The 24,525-nt window shown below is 36.2% G+C and overlaps 1 protein-coding gene and 1 long non-coding RNA gene across 2 annotated transcripts in view; both read left to right on the top strand.

Annotated features, from left to right (window-relative positions):
* The first annotated feature begins 9,264 nt into the window (after positions 1-9,264).
* The window catches only part of CAPZA2 (capping actin protein of muscle Z-line subunit alpha 2), a 43,636-nt gene continuing 28,375 nt past the window's right edge, over positions 9,265-24,525 (top strand). The window contains exon 1 of the mRNA XM_006910583.3: positions 9,265-9,437. Coding sequence (XP_006910645.1) covers positions 9,399-9,437 — 39 coding nt within the window. The 5' untranslated portion in view covers positions 9,265-9,398. The remainder of the gene's footprint in view (positions 9,438-24,525) is intronic.
* On the top strand, positions 9,446-17,778 carry LOC107195578. Its single transcript, XR_001516767.2, has 3 exons — positions 9,446-9,882; positions 17,288-17,351; positions 17,731-17,778. It is a non-coding gene; the product is annotated as an uncharacterized LOC107195578 (long non-coding RNA).

Below are 24,525 nucleotides of genomic sequence, written 5' to 3'. Positions count from 1 at the left end.
GTGTTAAATAGATATTTTCAGATATGTATAGTTGTAAAAATTTAGCTCTGAGATACCTTTTCTCAGGAAGCTCCTGGATAATATGTTCTACAAATACAAGAGGAAATCAAAAAAGAGGACATTGTTGGATGCAGAAAATAAGAGATCTGACACAAAATAGGAGATCTCATATTCAACACAGAGTGCAAAAAGAATCTCCAGCAGAATGAGAAATGGAGACACCAAAATGAAACCTATGTGCCTGGCAAAGAGGGGAAGATATCCAGACTGGAGCACAGTGTGCATCAAGAAATAGGGCATGTTAAGGGTCATCAAGATAAAAATGCCTCCTGCTCTTGTGCAGTCTTTGTAATCTGAAGGCTGAGCACCAAGGTGAGCCTGGCTCAGATCTTTGTTTATATTTGGCTTGTTTTGATCATGTACGGGTGAAATTCCTGCTCTTTCCTCCATGCCTAGGTGGCAAGGACCATCTGCTTGGACCATCTGAGGATGTTCATCTCACTGTAAAAGTACACTGCTTCAGCCTAATTTTGAGAGTGGGAGGTTGGCCATTGAGAATGTAGGATGAAAACACACAAAGATGCCTACCCACCTCCTTATCTCATTCCTGTCAGACATCTCAAACCTAGCCCACATTCTAGTACCTACTGTACTGGAGTTTCCTGGGACTTACGCATTGCCTTGCCACATGATTTCCCCTGACGGAGCACCTGTAAATTTAGAGAAATGTTGAAGCCAGATTATAACCCAAAGGCAATTTAGTTTATCTTCTTCCAGAAGACTTCATTATCAGTGGCAATATTATCCTGTCCTTACACTGGAAATATGTGCTGAGTACCAAGTTTCTTTAATTACCTTGCACATCCATTTACATGTAAACTGTTGTTGATAAAAATGATAAAATATTTTATCGAAGAAATAAGCAGTATAGAATAATACATATTGAATCTGTGATAGTGTGTACCTCTAGGGAGGGAAGCATGGACAGAGGAGAATGACACAAGAGAGGAAAACGCAGGCAACCTCAACTGTATATGTAATACTTTATTCATAAACATCTAAAGCAAATATGTTACAATGCTAGTTAGTGTTTGATAAAGCTTGGTTGCGGATATGTAGATGTTTATATATTAATCTGTATTCTTATCTGCATATTTCAAACATTTTATAGTAAAATAGGATTTATTTTAAAAATGAATTGGAAGGAGGATAGGCTACAGGCTTAAATGTCACTTCCTAGAATTGATCCCCTTTTATGATGGTCTGTGATTCTGCTTTGTTTTCAAGCTAACAAGTTAGCCTGTCAGTTTCATGGATCTTGGCAGAAAACATGAGACCTGAGGCTCAGAAATAAAGGTCTTTATCACTCACAGCACATCAAGCAACAAAAGCATCAGCATTAGTTTCTCTGTGTCCCCATCTCATATGGCAACACAAATGGATCCAGATGGAAGCCTGCACATTAAATAGGGTGCATTACAGAAGTGGAATCTTGAGTTTAGGAAACCAGAATCTTTTATAATAGACAGTAAGCATGCCTACGCTTTGCCCTAGAGAGACACTATCTTCCAAAGCTTCTTGCTGTGCAAACTCTCTTTGAAAAGATAGTCCAGGACAAAGGATAGTCAGTCAGCTTGCAAGATGTACAGAAATGTGAAAGACCCATTAAGAGTTATCACCCAACCTGTACACTCAAATCTTCATTAAATTTATCACAATTATAATTACATTGTTATTTAAGTGATTATTTGTTTACTATATGTCTCTCCTCTAAATAATAAGCTCTATGGAGGCAGGGACTATGACTGTCTTGTTAATTGCTACATTTTTAATGACTCGTAGAGTGCCAATACATAATAGAAGCACAATAAGTGTTTTTAGAGAATGCTGATGGAGTATTAGACTTGAGTAGATTAGAGACACGAGAAAAAATATGAATGACAGGTTACTGACATCATAAGGTATTATGTACTTTAATGATACTGCTTTACATTCATCTAGCACTTTTATTTTAGAAAATACCTTTAATACATTATTTTATGCAAGTTTCACAATAAATTTTTTAATTAGATGGATATATTAAGAGACTTTTCCAAGATCACTGGACTTTTTAAGTAAAAAAATAGGCCTGAAATCTGTGTATTCTAAGCCAATACTCTTTCCTATATTTCAGAAGGCCTTTTTATCCACAACAATACAAGGTAGGACAATGTCAAAACAAACTGGGGGAAATATCTTTGTTTCATTTAAATGAAAACTTAAACATTCATGGAAATATTTTTTATGTTCATTACAGTTATCACAGTGAAGATGAATGAATAGAATTCAATCTCCATCAGATTGTGAATTAAAAATAGCAGTGCTTTATATATTTATAAAGTGTGCAACATTTATATATCATTTTATCCTTATAAAGAACATAACATAAATATTACTTACCATTGTTTCCCTTTTATTGATGAACTTGAGTCTCAATGACTACACTAATTAGCAGAAATTATACAGCTAATTTTTCCAAAAGCCAAAATATAAAAATGTTAAACAGAAGACATGATTTCTTATAGAAAGAAATTACTTTCCCTAGATGCAGATATTCCTTTCTTCAATACCATTCAAAATAGTCTATTGTAATATGCTCTGCTATACATTAATCTCTTTGTCGTACTATGTCAAAAATTATGAAATTCGGAAACTGTTTCCTAAAATAAACCAACTAATCTAAGAAGCAGTTAGTATATGAACTCATAGATGCCATCACACGTACGCTTATCTTTAGAATCTAGATTTTCTATAGAAATATTAACATTATAAATAAACAATAATTTAACATTGTAATATGCTTTAAATTCACACTTCACTCATGACATAGGCAATATGGTATGTTAAGAAACACACAGGGGAAATAGAATTTGAAAGTCTATATTTCCTCCTTTCATCCATTGTTTCAATATGATTTACATCTGTTAAAATCAAAAACAGAGACCGTCCTTGAAAATTCCCTGAACAGACAAAACCAGTTTTGTCGTACAAGCAAAGCTTAATTTAGCTTATTTTGCAAGGCTAACTTGACCTGGGTCATTTCTTGCTTATGCCTCTGGAAATCATAAGCAAAACTTGAAGTGTTTCCCAAAATTAATATAACTTAAGAAAATTCTAGTATTACCAATTGCTGTGAAGAATAAACAGTCCTTGCTTTCTTACTATATAAGCTGCTTTATAACAATATATCCCTGAGCCTCATTCCATGTTTTGGTTTGAGTGCGCCCAGTTTGCAAACTGTCTTTTTTATGTGTGCACAATAAACTTTTACTAATTACTACTTCAGTAATTCATTAGTTTTACTTCTATTATTTCTGAACTTTTGACACATCCTATCTCACACATATAAAGAAAACATTTCTCATATGTGTTATTTTTCAATTATCATATATTGCTTTGTAGGGTACCTTTTTATGTATTGAATTCTTGCCTTTCACAAGCAGAATGGAAGTTATTTTAGGACATGGATCATGTCCTGTAGTCTAAAGTTCTCTCTCCTCCACCTCTGCTCTGCACAGTGTCAAGTATAAATTGAGTGAGTTCCTGGCTTTGCTCTCTCTATTCCTCTCCACATTTAAAGTCACCTGCAAATTTAGCTGTACTCTATTCCCAGGGCTAATCTTACGGAGGCAAGAGTAGATTAATGTCCTTCCAAATTAATATTTGGAGGCTTATGCTCAAGACTGGTTCAACCCTGATGAAGTTCTCCAAGTTTGATAACTGGCCTGCACAATCTGGAGTACCAAAACGCCTTCACACGCAAAACCTACCTTCTATTCTACTGCCATCCTCGTGTTCCTACTCTGATAACTTTTCACATTTCATTCATTCCCAGGAAAAGGGGAAAAGGCAAGTTGAGATTGGCCTTCTCCATTAGGAGAAATCTGGAATGCAAATTACACTCCAGAGTTGTTCTGACCTGAGGCTTGACCTGGGTTTTTGTACCCCATCATTTGACAGCCATTGGTTAAGAGCTCCTTCAGAGGACCTAACTCCCAGCTCAGTGCTTGCTGACAAAGCAGCCCTAGTAGCAAAAGAGCAGTCCTTCAAAGAATAATTACAGGTTCTGTGAAGCAGAGGCAAAAAGCACTGAAGCACAGAAAGGGTCAAAAGTGATCGAACGGGATCTGATCAGACCACACACAGTGCCTGCCACAGCTCTATTCATCAGAAGCAGCTCACAGGAGAAAACTGAAGAAAATTGGTGCCCCACCACACAGTCTGGGACAATGGCCAGAGATCGGTCAGCACCTACCTGCAATGGATGTAGCTAAAGTCACAGAGGAAGAAGATGAGGAGAAAAGAGCACTGAAACATGTCCCATGAGGGGAGCATCAGAAAAATTGTTAAAGCTGCAACAGTGGGAGAGGTCTGATGAGATAAGGAGCAGCAGAGCTGAGAAAGGCCATTATCAAATGACGAAGGAAGTTGACAGTGTAAACATTTCTGCACATGGATCACTGCGGCATCTCCAAAGAACCAAGAGAAGGAATCTGGGCAAGTACTCGTACAATTTGTTCAGTTAGACTTGAGTTAGAGAAACATGATTTTATTGTAGGTTGGAGTGGTTTGAGTAAACACAAGTGACAAACTTCTTTTTCTGCTCTACTGCTATTTTGCTATTACTGAGTCTGAATAAGAGTTCAAAGTATTGTCAGACACTAAGGGTAAAAAATTAAAGATGTTGAAGTTACCTTTTCACTTACTACCAGCAAATCTGTTCATTGTGCTGTTTCTTCTTTCCAGGTCAAGAGTCTGATTTAATTTTTCATTCATGCCCCATAATTTATGTTGCCAAATAGGGAGATTTTTAAAAGTGAGAAATTAGTCTAATATTCTCTAGTCATATAGTTTTTTAAGACTATGCAAAGAAATCATACTAATTAATTCATTCCATAAATGCTTTTTGAATTAGGTACCATATATTAAGTGGATAAAAAGGATGAAAAACAAACAGTTTTGTGTGTTGAGAAAAAACCAAAATGGATGAGAATAATGAACACCAGATTCAGGTTAGTGGTTGCCTATGGGGAAGGGAATGGAAGTTAAAAGGGATAAACCAAGATTTTTTTTTTCTATATCTGATATATTGTGTAACAATGAATTAAATAAGTTAATGGCAGTAAGTAGAAGCTTTAAACTTGTCCTATCTCAGCCTAAAGGCTCACTTTGGACACTTCCCATATTCTGCACTTCATTTGGGACATGGCATGACAATGCTGATGGCCTGAACTTATGTTGACAGAGAAATGAAAGAGTAGGAAATCAATTAGAAATGTAAGTGGTGACTGAATGTAGAGTAGGAAAGAATAGGATTGTTTGTATGATTGGGGGTTTTCTGGAGGAAGTGTTCGCTCTCCTGTTCTGGAGACTCAGAGCCACATTTTATGGCATTCTCTAAACCCCATATGGGTGGCTAGCTCAATTTTTCAGCTAACATTTAGGGATATAAAATGAAAAAGTCATTCAATCAGTATGTATTACAATAAAGCTTTTTTAAACACTTAGGAGCCAAAGTCTGCATTTGTCAGACAGCTAATTAAGACATACCCCATGTCCTCCAGGAACTGATTGGTATTATAATATGATGATAATAGCTAACATTCATTGCTAAGGCCTGTGTTGAGTGCTAAGCACTTTACCTGAACTAGCTCATTAAATCCTCACAACAGCCCTATGGGAAGGTACCATTATTATCCCCAATGTACAGATGAAGAAACCGAAGTTTCCAGAGCAAGTTGTCCAAGTTAACTGAAGGCAAAGCCGAGATCAGAACCTAGAACTGATTTATAAAATTTGTACACCTTGCCACTATAGTACATGGCAAAAATCCATGGAAAACTTTCTATGGGAATCTAGAAGAAGAAATTACTAGCTTTAGCTAGAGGACTCAGTGTAGGTTTCATGAAAAAAAAAAAGGTAACTGAGTTGAATTTTAAAGGATAGATAGGTTGCAAAACACAATTTAGATAGAGTGTCAACAGAGGCATGAGAAAGTGTGATGCCTTGGTAACTTTGTGTGTTTCAGCAATGTGTGCATTTAGAGCTATGGCAAAGGTGGTGAGGTTAATACGAAGGATAGCATATTTAGGAGGGAGGAGGAAATGAAAAACAAACTTCTTCTATAATTACTTTGTAGCTCTAGAGTGATCCATGTCAGGTTTTTCCAGGTGTGCCACCTGTGTGGGCCTTTCAAATCTAGCTGAGGAAATGGACTATAATTAGAACACACTAACTACAAGTAACCAATAGTTTAGGCAATTATTTGATTTAGAAAGAATTACTTTTAAAATATACATGGTTTTTGACTCTTCTCTACTGCCTTAAACAACAATGCTTGAGACCAGTTATGTTAATTGAACATGAGATGGTAACAAACAACAAAATATTAGCAAAATATTAGTTGTCTAACACTGGTAGTTTTTCTCAGAAGTGAAGTAAGCCACATTTTTAAACTACAGTTACTAGTTTTCCAGTACAGAGATTAAATAATATGTTATTTTGAAGGCTATATTTGGTAACTGTTTAGTGGTCAGTCAGTAATACTGAACATTTATATTATGTATCATATGATTCAGATACGTTATATCATATGTATGTGTATGTATAAGATATTCTATAAAAGGTAGAACAAGAACCTGACCATCAGGATGCTTGGGTTATAAAATAGTATCAGCTAGATTTGGAATTTTTATCAAGACATATTATTTATCTAAATCTCATCTTACCTGTAAAATGAGTCTTGCACTAGATGAACTCTAAGATTGTAATTCTATGAAATTGGGTAACCTCTGACCTTGACGAACTTAAAATCTAATTGAGGGCATATAGCACATCCACAGGAAACTAGATTTAGAAGCATACAAGTAACTTAAAAACTAATGCTACAAAAGGAAAAACTTTTTTTAAAAAATCAGGTTCTCGTGCAGTTAATTGGGAAGGCCAAGATTACACCACAAATAAGCAGAAAGGTGAGTTAAGAGATTAAATGATAAAGGAGTAGAAATCCTCACATAGTAAGTAGAATTGTATATGGGAGGAATATTTTGTTTGTTTTAACCATAAAATAACTAATTATCAAGAATACCTGTACCATATTTCTGTTTGCATTCATACAATGGTTATTCTATATTTATATCTATTTTTTTTTGTGGCAGCTTGAAATCTTCTCAGAATTCCTAGATTACATGAATCTTATAATTCTTTGTAACTGTATCAAGAGGATGGTATTGGGAAATTTTTGAAAAGATTATCAGAAATTATACATAATTGCTGGTTGTGTCACTATGGGAAACCACATGTAAAGTATCACCAAGTCAGATTACATAGTCTGACTCAAATTATTGCAAAACATTACCAGATTTGGGTAATGTCTTTAGAGGGAGCAGGAAACCCGTTAGTCAAGTAACGACATTTACTGGTACTCACTGTATTCAAATTATTGATATTAGGTATTGCTGAGTAAATAGAAACCAAAAGGCAGTAGGAGAAGAAGAAAAAGGGAAGTACTGTTGATGCAGTATGTAGTGGTAAATAGAATTGATGGGATGGGAGAGTAATCGCCTTCATTAAATTTTATTTGGTGGAGAGTGCCTGGAATTTAGAGGGAAAGAAAGATATCAAAATGGAAAGAACATGGGATATAGAATAAGATGCCTGGGTTCCAATTTCAACTCAGTCACTTCAGAGCTGTACAGCCTTGGACAAATATTTAGCCTTAGTTTTTTCTCTTCTGTAAAATGGGTGTAATAATGCTGATAAATACCTTCCTTCATGAGGCTACAGTGAGAAATCAATGAAGTGATGTCTAATAAACTGTAAAAGAGTAAAAATGCTATTTATTTACATCCACTGAAGCCCTTGACTAAACTGTGTGGTTTATTCTCTACCACGTGTTCTCTGTACTGTTTATCTTCAATAGGACACTTGCTTTTCCTACATCTATCAGCAAGCTTCCCCTTCCTGTTCTTTCCCCAAATGGACTATGAGTTTTTCAATAACATGGTTTCTGTTCACTTTCCAGCCACAAGAAACAATGATTTGGATACTATGAACATTCAGTAAATTATTTAATAGTGTTTTGCATGTGAATAGTTATTTAAACTCTCTAAGGTACTCTCATGTCATTTACATGCAGCTGTCAGATTCATCTTGCTAAACATATTTCTCATGATGTCATGTCATTGTTCAAAAGTTGTCAATTGTCTACTGAACAAAATATTTTTATTATATTTTTATTGACATATAACTGTATTTGTTTTAGGTGTACAACATAATGATTAAAGTCTTAACTCCTATTTAGCTCTAAGGCCTTGCTACTCAAAATGTGGGCCAAACCAATAGCATTAGCATCATCTGAGAGCTCGTTAGAAATGCAGACTGTCCAGCCCCATCCTAGACTTATTGAATCAGCAACCTAATTTTAACAAGATTCCTAGCCAATTAATATATACAGCTTTGACTATATCATTGCTCTCTTGCTAAACTTGAAGCTTCAGAAGTACAGTTGCCAAATTTAGCAAATAAAAGTAGTAGATATCCAATATAATTTGAAAACAATGAATAATTTTTTTAGTATATCTCAAATGCTTCATGAGACATATTTATGATTAAAATATATATTCATTGTTTATCTGAAATTCAGACTTGACTGGGCTTTCTGTATTTTAGCTGGCAACCATAGGATCATGTATAATATAACTTTGAATTCCCCTGCAATACTACAGTGCCTTTCCCCATGGTTCAATGGATGTTTGAAAACAGGTCTCTGGTTTTTGCTTACCATTGTATATTCGCAGAGACTGACATAGTGCCTGACACACAGTAAAAGACTAATACACATTTCTTTAATAAATAAGTTAATATATCAAGAGCAATCTTCCAATTATAACCTGGGTTGTCTGTGCATATTTTAATAAAAGCTGAATATTTTTCCAGTAATGTTTTTAAAAAACATAATGTTTAAAAAGCTTCTATTCGTACACTTTTCATATTTCTGCTGGCAGAGTTCAGGACTTAATGGGAACATAATCAAGGGCTCAGAATGTACTTGTCGCAGACTGGGTCCATATGGTCACTGAAACCCATACTCATGATGCTGACAAGCCTGCAGCAGGCGGTGGTAGGCGACTCCTCCCTCTCCCAGGCCCCACGAGGCCCCGCGCAGGCGCACATCCTCGCTCCGGCCCCGCGGGCTGTGGCGAGGAAGGCGAGGCTCCCAGGGCGCGTGCGCAGCGGTCTGGGCTAGGGGCCCCTCCCTGGGCGGGGGCGCGCGGCGTGGAGGACCGCACGGAAAGGGGGAAGTCAGGTGGCCGCCGCCGCCGCCGCCGCCGCTGCCGCGGTTTGTCGCCAGAAGGAAAATGGCGGATCTGGAGGAGCAGTTGTCTGATGAGGAGAAGGTAAGAGCCGCGGAGGCGGCGGAGCCCGTTGTTCCGGGAGCCAGCAAAGCCCCGGCGTATCACCCCGGAGTCCGGCCGCGGGGGAAGGGCATCGATCTGTGCCCTCAGCTGCCCTTCCTCCCCCTCTTCCCGCGGCGCCCAACTGCCTGCCCCTGTCAGTCACCCGAGGCCGCGCGCGGGGGCAGGTCTCTGCCTGGGCTGCTCGCTGCGCTCCTTGTAGGGTGTGTGCTCCGAAAATAGGAAGCGGGAGCGGGGCGGCGGCGCCTGGCGCGCGGGCGGGGGTCTCGGAGGGCGGCGGTGCCGGGGACCCTGTCCTTCCGCCTGGGCCGCAGGGCCCTGCGCCAGTGTCTGGGGACTGCAAAGGGGTCTGAGTCCCGGCCTGTGAGCGGCCCAAGGGCAGCGCCCAGCCCGACGGCCTGGTCAAAGAGTGTTGCCGGCGTGAGGGGTAAGAGGAAAGAATCGCTTAGGAAGCAGACCTTGACTTCTCCCTCTAATCCCTCCTCCCAGTAGCAAAATGCTTCCTTTCTTGGTTCTCTACCCCTTTTTTCCTTTCCCCGTGAAAGTCTGCCTTTCTCTTTTTCCTATTCTTTTTTCGTCTTTAGCTGTAAGCTTTGCAGCTTCCGTGTTCCCTCGGAGGCTGCCGAGTTGCTCACAGAAAGACCCCTCCCCAGTCAGTAGTCGTTTCCTGCCCAGGTTGGCAGCAGCCCCCCGGGGGCTGATTTGCTGCGCCGGATCGTCCTGCTAGGAATTCTTCCGAAGAGAGGAGGTTGAGCAACTACTTTTACTGTATCTTAAATGCTGTGACAGCATTGGAATCAGATGAACGACTTAAGTTATCCGGCATTTAAAATGAGAAATCCGATCATTAGACTAGTTCTTTCTTATTCGCGTTTCCTTTGGCTACTGTGAGGCCCATTCTCCAGAGAGGGGAAGTAGGGATCCTACCAATATTGAGTATTTTTCTGGAAAGGACCTTGACGTTTCTCAAACTCAAAAGTAACTGAAATAACATGAATAAGATGGTTGCAGTTTTCGAAGTGTCCAGTCTTAATTTAGCAGTGTTTATTTTTTTTAAGTTCCAAAGCAGTACAGCCATGTAGGAAACTCAGACTCATCATGGTGTTTTAAGAAATCCTAATGTAAAGGATACTTTCAGTTGGAACTCTCCGCTCCAAGTGTTTCTATAGTCTGTTCTTGAACCGAAATGTAATGTTCCATCTTCCTGTGTCAGTGCAAAAGTCAGCCTCATCTTCAGTTTCGGAAATCTTTTTTTCTCTTTGCTTTTGGTGAAAGTGATAATAAAACAACAAAATGGGAACAGCAACAAGATTCTTGGTAGGCAGACAGATCCCTGTATACTGAAAGTTGCTACGCAGTTTTCACATGTGTAATACTGGTTTATAACTATTAAGTTGGTAACTGAAAATGTATGCTTGTGTACACACACACACACACACATTTAAAATTAATTAGTGTTGAAAAGTTTGTTAAAGAGATTGTCATGTTTTTATTCTACCTTTCTGAAGTGGTGATTAGTGGCTCGTGGCTAGAAATCTAGCTGAAGAGAGTACTCAGTGTGGGAGTTAATACAGACCAGCCATGTGTTGGCAAGGCCTAAAATAGGGAAGTTTTTTCAAAATGAGATGGTAAGATGCCATATTATCTGGCACTCTCAGAGCACTAAGCCCAATAAAGGGGATGGTGTGTGTCTTATTCTCTAAGCTTGCCTAACAATGTTTTAAGAGTAAATGAATGACAATTCTTAATTTGAAGGAATTTGGTGCTTGTTTTTATTTTGAGTTTTGTAAGGCTGTTAATTTACTTATAGATTTCATTGCAATTTAGTAATTTAAGAAAAATACTGACCAAATTTTTGAGTTAAATTCGAGTAACTGGTTAAGTGAAATTCTATCATTCTTGTCACTTTAGTTATCTAAATGTTCTTTTAATTTTGGGGGAGCAGGACGTTTGGTATGGAATCAAATAGAGAGGATTTAAAGGTGGTATTTTTAAACTAATATTTAAATCATATTACTCTTTCTGTCTCCTTGTTTGTAATTTTCAAAAAATAGGCGTTTAATGCTATTAAGCTCTTGGAATTTTCATTTTGATTGCAGATCTGAAGAACGGAAGCTGTTAAGACTTGTGTAGTACCCTATGCCTGACTCAGAAAATACATTTGTTAGTTTATTGTAAATTTGAAGTAGGTTTTACAATTACCATTTCACAAATAAGTAAAATAAGATTTTAAAAGCTTTAAGTATTTCATCCAAGGACACCTAAGTAGGAAGTGGCAAAAGTGGTATTTAAACCTTCATTTGTCTGGATCCAAAGTTTATGCGCTTGTGACATTACACTCCCTTAAACAATTGATGATATGACCCTCTTTTGGATTTATCTCTGTTTTTAATTTGTTGACAGCTTATTTTGAAAAAAAAAACCAAAATGATTCTTTTTGTTTTTAATAATTGTAAATACTAAACATTGAATAATGTTATAAATTTGTGTTTTGATCTCTTTAAAAGTTGTTTATTGTTTAACACATTTAGAAGCTTATTACAGGTATAGTTTCATATATATTCTACGGCAAGAAGCATTTTAGAAATTAATCTATAATTGTATCTTTGTTTTTTTTAATCATGAACCAGTTTTCTAAGGATATCACTATGAAATTTATTAACCTTTTTTACTTTTAGCCACTGGGTTAATAGGAAATAAGCTATCCAAAGAAGCATAATGTTCTTTAAAGTTATTCATTTGCTATAGTATGTTCCACAGACTTTTTACATAGAGAAACTCTAGGCCAAAAAACAATCATGTTTTTCATTCCTAGATCAGCTGTATGGCACAATACAGAATTTTTGAATTTGAAATTATGTGAAATTGTATAAGGCTCAAGTGAGAAGAACCGTTCCCAAACCCCTCTTTAGATAAGAAAAATCCAGGAAGTCACTCCAAGTCTCAGGAGGAAGGCACTTAGTTTTTGCTTGGAAAGGATTTTTTTTTTTTTTTTCCTTTAGACCCTCCCACCTTCCCCCAGAGATTATAGTGGTCCACTCTCATAGCTTCGACTTTTATTATCTTTGTTGATGTGTCTCAAGTACATAGCTCAGCCCTAACTTCTCTCCTGAGCCCTGGCCACACATTTTGATCTGCTGGTCCTGTTCACAAAGGACAGTTAATATGGAACCTGCCTAAAAGTAAATTCATATATGCCCCTCTTCTTTCCCCCTACACAAATGGGGGCAGAACTCGATCTCCTCCTGCTCATTTTCCTCTCTATTTCTCTATTCTCATTAATTCCAGTCATTCAGGTTTTTAACTTCAGCTTTATTTTAACTTTTTTTCCTTTTGCTCTGTACCTTACAGTTTCTAAATCTTGTCACATCCATTATCAAAATGTATTTTATACAAATTTATTTCTTTTTGAAAAGTTCATTTATATTAATATTTGGTTTTATTTTACCTATCAGTTGACCAGGCTATTAAATTAGCTGTTGTTATTTATATTAACTACTGTTGTTTATTAACAAAGTTTTACAGTACAAAAAGAATGCAAATTGATCCTACCTGTTTTGTTGAGTAAGAAATAAAGCCAAGAGAGGAAAAGTATGATTAGAAGAATGTCTCATATCTGGTCTTTCCCTTCTGTTATTTTTGCTACAGCTAGGCTTTTGTTGTAAACTTTCTAGATTAATCCCTCTAATTTCCTGTATCTAAGCCATGTTTTAATATGTTGTTTTTCTAGTCCCAAACTTTTAGTTCCTGGATTCTCCATTGCTCTTACAAGGAAGTACAACTCATGAAAATAGTATTTGTGGCTTTGTATTCCACTGTAACCTAAATAGTTCTGATATTTCAATATACACGTTTATTTAATCATGCTGTGAATTCAAAGAGACATGCATGCTAGTCCACATCTGGCACCTCATGTAAGTTATTTAATCTCTCAGCCTCAGTTTCCTCTGTTCTGTGGAGGTATAACAGAAAGTATCTTAACCAGTAAGTTGCTGTAAATATAAGTGGTGCCTGGCATGTAGTAAACACAGTCAGTTGTACTTATTTTCTCTGCTCATGACTTTACCAACTCTGACTCCCTGGCCTGTTTTCTTTTTGAAAGATGAAAGTCTTACTCCTCCCTCAAGATTTAACTCACATTACGTGGCTAGTTTAATCTCTTCTTCTGAATGTTATAACACATCATTAATATTAAATGCAGTTTTCAGTAATAATTATTTACTTGTCTTGTTTTCTTCTATTGAGATTCCTAAGTGCTGAAATAATGTCATCTTTAGTATGTGTCATTATGCTGCATGAAATGAGTGGTTCAATGAGTAAAGGAACTAAGGAATCATGAATTCAAAATGTTAAAGAGAAAAGTTTTATGAAAAGTAAAAGTATCATATAAAGGCAAATTTTTGAGGATAAATTTGGTGTGCCTAAATTTTTTATTTCTAAATAGTATTATAGATTTTAAAGATTCAGATAGTCAAATGAAATTCCTGGTGCTCTTTGAGTTACAGTTAGTGACACTGGCTATGGTTCAAGTCACATACACATGCTAAATATTCTTTATAAGCAGTTTATATACTTTTCTCTCACTACACAACCATATTTTGATTGTATATAAAAACAATATAAGCCATTATTATATTCCACCATAATTAATGTAAAATTAGTACGCTATTAATGTAGAAATATTCCTGATTATATTTTGTAGGTGAATGAATTCTGTCATTGCACCAATAAAAAAAATTTTTACAGCAAGCAGAAACTGGATAGCTGCTATAATATTAGTGGGGTTTTTCAGACTTTGCACATTAAAGTAAAGTTATATGTTTTCAGAGCATTTGAAATCCAGTCTGTAAAATAAGGATAGTTATATACCTGGAACATTGTATTTTTGTGTAAAAACAAGGGACATGAGAACACTTAGAGAAGAGAGTACAAAGTAATTTTTAAGTTTAAAAAGCATGATGGGAAAAGTTGACTTGGGTTCTGTGCTCTATCTAACAGCCTAATTGCCTGAAGCAGTAATTTATTGTTAGAGATTCATGCATATCAAAGAAAATAGGGGTTCCATAGAAGAGCCTATAGTTATCGAAAAAGGTAAGTTTCACAATAACCTTTATTTTGAAGGTTAGATGTATAATTTTTATGTAATTTGACTTAACCACATTTATTTACGTATTTTATTGTGAATCTACTGGCTGAAAACTTCTTGCACATTTTAGTTCTATTTAGTTTCTGTTAACAATAAATGGAGATAATTTTTGAAAACTACCATCACGTTCATTTATTTACCAGATATACCATATTTCATTGATTTCAGTATAATAATTTTCCATATCTTAAGATCAGGCTGCATTATACAGTCAGTGACTTATGATATTTAATTGATAGCATTTTTCCCTTTTTTAGCGGTACACAACATTTCACATCTTACATTAATAATGAATCAGGGTAAACAAGGATATAATACAATAACAAACAACTGAAAATCTTGGCGTGAGGTGGTTGGTGATGAGAGCTTTGTATGACATCTCCTCACTCATCCTATATATGTCTAGTGTGGGTCAGCAGAAGTCATGTCATTTCAGGCTGTTGGAGGATTCCAATCTAAACTTAGCCCTTTTTTTACAGTCCAGGAAGCAGTGAGAAGAAAATGCCGTGAATGATACACTGGTTTTTAAAGCTCTCCTCTCCCCTACCCACAACACACTCAGATTCACTATACTTCTGTTCAAATTTCAGTTAACTAAAGCAAGTTAAATCTGTAAACTTAATTTCAGATGGGCAGGGAAGGAGAAGAGAATTATATTTGTGAATAGAAGTAGTGACACCATAGATTAAGTTTCAGACTGAAGGTTGGTGATTTGATTACTTGTTTGGTAGACACAATGCAAGACTATAGATTGAGATGAATCAGACATATATAACATATATACATACTGTAAAGGGTCAAAAATTATTAAGTTCATGGAAATTCAGAAGACAGAAAAATACCTCTGCCTAGGAGGATGGTGAACATCATTTGGGGTATAAGGTCATGACAGAGACCACAACAGAGGAAGAAAAATTAGGAAAATGGGAGGAAGCAGGGAGTATGAATTATATCTCAGGTATTTTGCAAGTAAGAGATGAATCGTGCTATTAAATAGCACAGGAGTTCGCATCCTGAGCACTGTTGACGTTTTGGTCTGGATAACTGTTGTAGAAGATGTCCTGTGCGTTGTAGGATGTTTGATAGCATCCTTGGTTCATGTGATTCCAGTAGCATCCCCGCAGTCATAACAATCAAAAATATTTTCTATGGGACAAAATTGCCCCTGGTTGGAAACCACAGGACTAGACAGATTGGAGCTAGTGAGAACAGTTGGGAACCTGGGTTAAGTGTTAGGGTCCGAATTAAAGTATTTTCATAAGACATAAAGGAAAAACAAGATTGCTAACAGATTTCAGAGTTGGTGAGTAAATGTAGGGGAAAGGGAAGAATCAGAGATAACTACGAACATTAAAATCTAGGTGACTAGGAAGTGGTCCCACCACTAACTAGAGAACATAGGAAAGAGGATGCACAGCTGGGAGAAGAGTAAGCGCAAACTTGATTTAGGTTATGTTGAGTTTGAGATTCTAGCAGAATGTCTACGTGAACATGTCTAGCAGATATGGAGATGAAGAAATGGAGCTTGGGAAAGAGGTCAGGCCCAGAGATTGTATATAGATTTGGAAGTACTCTTTGCAGGTTAAAGGAATGAGATGGGATAAGCTTTTTAAGAGAACAAGTTTAGACATAACAAAGAGAAGAGGGCAAAGAGCATATACTTTTGGTTATGCTTTCATTTAAAGAAGAAAAGAAAAAGGCGAGGAGTGACCCTTGAAGTAGAACAGAGTAGGTGCTCATATCGTAGAACTTGTGGAGAATTTCCAGAAGGAGCAGTGCCAGTGTTGCAGAGACATTAAGAAGGACTATAGGATTGAGAAGAGCCTTTGAATTTAAGGGATGAGAAACAAATTATATCTACTACTGTATATCCAATATCTACTATATCTCTAAATTGTCAGAGTAATCTTGTTGTTATTTCTATTTTACCGATTGGAAACTGTTAAAGAAAGATAAGGCCAAGTATTTAAGTAATGGACTAGAAATCATTGGTGGCCTTTAAGAGAGCAGTTTTACTACAATTTGGACCAGGAAGCAAAGAGAAAAAGCCAGATTACCAGGGTCTAAAAAAGTACATATATGTTTTCTCTCTTCCAGAAATGGCCTTTTAGTCTTGCGTGTGTTGTAAACTACTCATTCTTCAATAACTAGATCCAAAGATTTCTGTCATCTACGTTTGTATCTTAGCCTATCTCTGCTCCTTCAGCAGTTTGTACATACCTTTGTTATAACATTTACCAGTTTTAATAAGTTTCCTGATGTTCTTATTTCTTGTGTCCTTCAGGGGTAGGCTCTGTGTTTTAGTCATTTGTGTAAATCCAGTACAGTGCCTGGCACATGTTAGATGAGTGGTTTCCAGCTCTAGCTGCACATTAGAATCAACTGGAGAGTTTATAAACAAACATGGATGCACAGGCTTCACTCATGGGAGAAGCCTAGAGCCTCTGTGCTTTTTGTTTTTTTAAAGCTTCCTAGATGATTTGAATGTGCCACCAGGATTTAGTCCCACTGTATTGTGGTCCTCAGTAAATGTTGACTAAAGAATAAGAAACAGACAGAAAGTATAAATTATTCTTGAAAAAAAAAAAAATTGGTAGCTAAGCAGAAAAGAAAGACTAGTTATTACTACTACATTTTTTTCTGCTATTTCATTTTAAGGATACTTTTTTAATTTTTTTTTTGAAAGAAAGAAAAACTTCAGGACTGGTTGTGGGCCGAGGGGAATGATTCAGAGGCAAGAAGTAGAAAATGTAAGATAAATAAGAGCTTATATAACTTTTCCACTTAACGCTAATGTCTACTTTGGGTTCGTGGTTTTTTAAATATTTTAAATAAAAAATAAAAGCATATTTAAAGAAAATTTGACGTTGAATTCAGTAGATGACCTAGTTTCAGATTAAGTGATATTGACCCTGTTTTTAATTACCATTCAAAATGATAATTATAAAGGAAAAAATTGAAGGAAATTTGTCTGTAACACAGACATGCAATAGTGATCACTTAATTATAAACTATTTAAATAATTGGTACAACCACTATGGAAAACAGTATGGAGTTTCCCCAAAGACTTGAAAACATATGTCCAAAAAGATATTTGCACACTGATGTTCATAGCAGCTTTATTCACAGTGGCCAGAACATGGAAGCAACTGAAGTGTACTATGCTAGACGATGGGATAAAGAAGCTGTGGTACATATATACAATGGAATATTACTCAGCCATAAGAGATGAAATACTGCCATTTGCAACAACATGGATGGACCTCGAGATAATCATGCTAAGCGAAATAAGCCAGGCAGAAAAAGTTGAAAACTACGTGACATTACTTGTATGTGGAATATAAACCTAAAAGAAACAAACATGACAGAGACTCATGGACATGGGCAATAGAATAGTGCTTACCAGAGGGTGCGGGGGAAGGGTAAGGGAGATGAGGTGAAAAGGGTCAAATATATGGTGACAGAAAGAAATCTCAGGATGGTAAACACACAATGCAATATGTATATGCTTTAGTGTTGAATCGTATACCTGAAACTTACTGGATTTTGTTAACCAATGTCACCATAATAAAAATAAATAAGAAAGAGTTTTAAAAAGTGTTTTTCTATTCTTATTTTGCTTGTAACTCTCAAAAAGGCATAGGCAATTTTTAGGGAGTTACAGGAAACAATGTCAAATAATTCTTATAGTTGAAGTAGAAAAATGCATAATAGCTCTTAACTTTACTACCCATCTCTAAGGCAGTGACCCTTTTTGATATATCCCTTGAGAATCAGGTGAAACCTATGATAAAAACTTTATAAAGTTCAAAATGTAGAAATTTCACTGCTCTGGGATTTTTTAGGAAGCTGACTCAGAATGATCAGCTTCAGTTTATTCAGTGTGAGCACTGATTTCTTCCTTATAAATTGTGTACTGGTAAAGGAAATGGTGAGTAGAGTAAAAACACCTGACCAGAGTCCTCAGCTTAAGCAAGAATGTCCAATATTTTTTAAATTAATTTATTTTATTAGTTTCAAGTACACAGTACATTGGTTAGACATCTATATAGTTTGTAAAATAACCCCCCCCAATTGGTCTCTCCCTCCCCTGACCCTCCACCTAGCCAAAGTATTAATGCTAACTGCATTCCCTCTGCCATATTCCCCATCACCGTGACCATCCATCAACTACTAATTTGTACTTCTTTAACCCTTCGCTCCACTCTTCCAGTCCCCCAAACCCTCCTCCCCTCTGTCACCAAATTATCCACTATATTTGTGCATCTGTTTTTGATTAGTTTGTTCTTTTTATTTCTTAGATTCTGCATATAAGTGAAATCATATAGTGTTTATCTTTCTCTGTCTGACTTAAATACCTTCTAGGTCCATCAAAGCAATATCTTTTTCCATCCCATTCCTTTTCATATGTAGGGGTCTTGTTTTCTTATCCTTTTAGCCACTCTCTCTTTTGGTTGGAGCACTTCTTTCTTTCCCATTTAAGGTACTTATTGATAGGAATGTAGTTATTACTATTCTTATTTATGTTTCTGATACATGCTTTTTCTTCTTAAAGAAGTCCCTCCAACATTTCCTGTAATACTGGCTTGGTGGTGATAAATTCCTTTAGCTTATTTTTGTCTGGGAAGCTCTTTATCTGTCCTTTGACACTAAATGATAGCTTTGCTGAATAAAGTTTTCTTGGTTGTATATCCTGGCATTTTAATTATGATGCGTTTTGGTGTGGGCCTCTTTGGATCCCTCATTTTTGGAATTCTCTGAGCTTCCTGGGGTTTTATGTCCATTTCCTTCACCAGGTTAGGGAAGTTTTCCATCATTATTTCTTCAAATAGCTGTCCAGCATCTTGTTTTCCTTCAAGTACGCCGATCAGATGGATATTTGGACCCTTAATAGTTTCCCATATGCTCCTTAAATTATTTTTATAGTCTTGGCATCTTATCCCTTGCCATTCCGATTGTATGTCCTTGGCTTCCCCATTTCCTAGATAGAGCATTTGATCCTTTTCTTTATTCACTTTGTTTATTCACTTTGTTTATTCCATTTAATATACTTCTCATCTCAGATAATGAATTCTCCATTTCAGACTGATTCCCTCTTATAATTTCCATTTCCATTTTTATGTTTTTTATCTCTTTGTCGAAGCTCTCGCTGAATGTCTACACTTCCCAAAAGTTCATTGAGCATATTTATAACCAGTATTTTGAACTCTGCATCTGTTAGATTACTTGACTCTATTGTATCTGGATCTCTGTTCTGTTCTCTCATATTGTTTCTGTTTCTCTGTCTTTCCATTTTGACTGCCTTTCTGTGTCTATTTCTGTGTACTAAGCAACGCTGCTAAGTCTCCCGGTCTTGTTAGTATGGATTTGTGAAGTAAGTGTCCAGTGGCACAATCCTGAGAGGGGTTCAGCTACAGGCCAAATTTAGCCTAAGCGTCTGCCCCTCTGGGGCTACCTGTTAAGATTCAGCAAGCAATCTACAGATGGCTGTGCTTATAGTTGCCTCAAAAGGGCACACCAGAAATGGAGGTTGCCTCCAGTGTGAGTCTAGGTGCTGCTCAGCAAGGAGCACCTGACTGGCTGAGATATACCTGGGTGTGACTTGGGTGGGACCTCGAGTTAGGGGAGTTGGGGTTTCAGGGAATCCTCTGCGCAGAGCGACCTCTGTTATCCAGTTGGACGATGTCCTGGCTATGGAGGTGCTGTGTTTGCACACTGGGACAGGGAAGGGCTCAACAGAGAACAATGGATATTGCCGGCACTTCCATATAGAGTGAGTCTCCCTGTAAGTCTCCCTCACTCCAGCAGTATCTCCCTGTAAGTCCCTGGTGCCCCCTGCGCATAGTTGAACCAGCACTGGTGCTCAGAGTGAGCAGGTCTATCACCAGAAAAATCCGCTCGCGGATGTGGCCCCTTTAAGAGGCGTCTGCTGCTGCGACAGCCTCTGTCTCACTCAGACACTCGAGACTGGGCAGCCTTGCGTCCTCGCCCTGTGCTACCTTCTGCCGTTGCAGGGCGATTTCTTGGATTTCTCCCTAGTTGTATGGCTACATCCCAGGCGATTTTTCCTTGCTGCTGCTCCTTGTTTCTGTCATAACCTTGATTTGGTTGCCAGAGGGATGAACAGAGCCTCTATCTATGCCATTTTTTTTTCCTCCAGAATGTCTGATATTTTTTAAGGAGACTGAGGCAAATGCCCTACATAGTAGGTTCATGCCAACATAGTACTTTCTGTAATTCAGAATGAAAGCCTAAGGTCCTTTATTTCTTTAACATTTATTTTTAATTTTTTTTACTGTATTTTTATTAGAAAAGCAAAAGGTTAGATAAATATGTTTTTGTGGATTTTTAGCAGTAAAAATTAATATTAAAACGTTTGTGTTTGTTAACTAGAAAATAATTTCATTTCTTAATTGTCATTGTTAGAATGCTTTTTAATTAACATTTATACATAAAGACAAAATTGTAAAATGCTATCATGTATATGAGGGTTTTTTTGCATTTTTTTAGTTACAATATAATTTACCTACTATACAGTGCACAATTTTTAAATGTTCAGTTCAGTGGGTTTTCACAACTATATACACCTTTGCAACCACCATTTATTTACTGAAAATAAAGAACATTTTCTATCACATCAGAAAGTTCCCTATACCCTTTTCCCAACCAAACTCTAACTTTTATCACCATAGATTAATTTTCCTTGGTTTTGAATGTCGTATAAATAAAACCACAGTATTTTGTATGTGCATCTGACTTCTTTCCACTCAGCGTGTTTGAGATTCATGGTGTTGCTTGTATCAGTACCCTAGTTTATTTATTTAGCCGTTTTCCTCTCGATAATCATTCAGAGCTATTATGAATAAGGCTGCTATGAACATTCTTAGGTGATCTTTTTGTAGACATATGCATTCATTTATATAAATACCTAGTTATGAAATTGGTTGGTCATAAGGGAGAACTTTTGAAATAAACAATTTTGGTAGGTTAAATAAAGACAAGTTTTTTGTCATTTGAAAATTTGTATTAAACAGTTACAGCCAGCAAACACAATTTAGGTAGGTGTTTAATTAGAAATCAGGTAATTAGAACCCTCTATTTAATCCAAAATTGCTTAACTTGATTTTAAGGAGACAGTAGCTCATGGTAAACTGCAACAGTGCCTGAATAACCTTATTAGGATTTTTGTGTACAAAAATGAACTATTCATTACTTCCTGAGATAACCATTGGAAATCTTTAAACAAATTAAGTTGTTTGTGAGAAATGGACTATTAATGTCACATTACTTACATTGATATATTCTTAGTGTTAGCCATGCCTCTGTAATAACAGGATAGTTACCCTTTCTTACTGCCTGTAAATTGAATATTCAAAAGTTCCTTGAGCAAGTTACATTCTTGTGATTACTACCTGAATGATGACTGGTAAGTTCATTAGACACTTTTTAGAAGGATTTTTGGAATTTATTAAAATGTATGACATGACTATGAAGAAGTAACTGACTGACTTAAAGAAGTAATTCACATTTTTAAAATAGTGCTGAACATATAAGATACTTTTTAAAATATTTATTTTTGGTCCAGTGAGGAAAATAGGTACATTTTAAGAAATAGGATTTTTTTTTTGCGCATAGGACAGTGTAATAAAAAAATGTATCTCCATCCCACATCATAACACAAAAATCGATCCCAGGTAGATTAAAGACCTAAATGCAAAGAGCAGCACTTTAAAATTAGAAAAAATATAGGAGAAAATCTCCACAACTTCTACAGAGGATGAATTTTTTCCTACTTTCTAACTATTTCACTGTGTTTAGGGATTTGTCTTACATAACCATAGTACAGTTATCAAAAACAAGAAATTAAACATTGACAAATATTATCTAATTTACAGACCCTATTCAGATTTCAACCAATTGCCAGTCCAGGATCCAGTCCAGGATCATATTGAATTTTGTTGTAATATCTCTTGGTCTTTTTTTAATCTGGAAAACTTTCTCAGCATTGTTTGTTTTTCAAAACTGTAACACTTTTAAAGAGTACAGACTAGTAATTTTGTAAACTCCTCCTTAATTTGGTTTGTTTGACATTTCCTCATGGTTAGATTCAGCCTACGAATTTTTGGCAGGACTGTCACAAAAGTGATGTTGTGTCCTCACATATATCCTATGAAGAGGAGGCACATGGTGTCAGTTCTTCCTGTCATTTAAGATAACTGATCATTGAGTAAAGGTGGTATGTGGCAGGTTTCCTCAATGAAAAATTACTGTTTATCCCTTTAAGTATTTTGTGGAAAGATATTTTCAGACCATGTAAGATATTTTCAGTCCTGTTGTTTTATCATACTTTTACCCACTAATTTTAGCATCCATAGACAATTTTCTGCCTGCAACAATTACTGTGGTGGTTGCCCAAGCTGACTTTCTAATTCAATTATTCCTTCTACATTAGTTGAAATTCTACTATAACAAAGAGCTTTCCCTTTTCTCCATTTGTTCATTCACTTATATTAATGTGGACTCTGGATTCTTATTTTATTCTCTGGGCTACTATTTATTTCTATCATTATTTGTTACTTGAATTGTAGAATGTTTTTTTTTTTTAAGCACATAAGAGAAAGTACAAAAATGAAGTTCGACAGTGAATAAATACTTTTGTATCTCAGTTGATGGGAAGAACTTTTTCTCAGAGCTAACATTTTGGATATGGTTTTGAATACACTATTTTATCTTCTGTATAAGTAACTATAGTCATTTGTGGTACCTGCTCTTTTACAAGAAGCACAACAGAATGGAACATACTTTTTATGTTATGTTTATCTTTTGTATATCTTATAGAAAATTAGATTTGGGTCCAAGAAAAAGAAAAGGAGAAATATAATTCTTCCAGCTTTTAGCCCAGGTTAATACATTAAGAAGGTTAACTTTTTAAAACTATATTTCTTGGTGCAGTTGTTATGCGGCACACCTTCCCATCAAAACCAAGGTATTCTCCCCATACCCAATCTAGAATTGCAGTTTAGAAATACAATGAAAATAATAGCTCTTTCCTGAATGTGACTCCAGTTAATAAAGGCTGGATTTCGAATAATGTCATACGGAGGAAGGTGGTGGTTAAAGTAAAGGATTTAGCAGTTGACCCAAGAATGTATCTAGTAATTCACTGGGCTCTTCCAGAAAAACTTTGATATACCTAGGGGTAGATAATAGTGCCATGTGTGTTAGAGAAACTTTGAGGAAATATATTTTCAGAAATTCCTTCTACTCTTGGGACCTCCTTGTTAACTTGTATAACCATTTTTCTTTCTTGGGTTTAGAGTGAGCTAAAGTAATAATTTTTTTAATTAAGAAAGAATTGGCCAGAAGGATGAATGTAGGGTAATGTTGAGTCTTATAGCAGTGTTTAGAAAATACCTTGATGACTCAACAATTTTTTAGAAAGACAAGTAAGCCTTTACTGTGGCTGACACATTTTCTCTTCTCAAGCACCTGAGAAATCCAAAAATCAGATTCTTTCTTATCAGCTGAAATTTACCAAGACCAGATTAAAATACTTAGAGGCAGAGCTAGTATAATCCAAGTTGCATTTTGGATTTTCAACCCGACTGTTCGCATGACCTCCCAACCCTTAGTGCTTCTTCTCACCTACCCTTCTCTTTGGATGTTGTGAGCAGTCCATTAACTCCTTTGGCTACTGCATACATTTATTGCAATAACAATTGCAATTAAGTCTGTAGAATAAAAATATAGATCATTTTTGTTTTCATTTTTGTTTTTTTTGGTGAAAACCCAAAATAGAACTGACAAAAATTCTAAATGATTTATGCCTTTTTGTGAAACAACTAAAATTTTAAAGCACAACAACTAATATATCCCACCACTATACACGTGCCCTCTTGCATGCTGTGTGTGTGTGTGTGTGTG

This window comes from Pteropus alecto, unplaced genomic scaffold, assembly GCF_000325575.1.
Source record: "Pteropus alecto unplaced genomic scaffold, ASM32557v1 scaffold22, whole genome shotgun sequence".
Lineage (NCBI taxonomy): Eukaryota > Metazoa > Chordata > Mammalia > Chiroptera > Pteropodidae > Pteropus > Pteropus alecto.
This window is presented reverse-complemented; position numbering and strand designations above follow the sequence as displayed.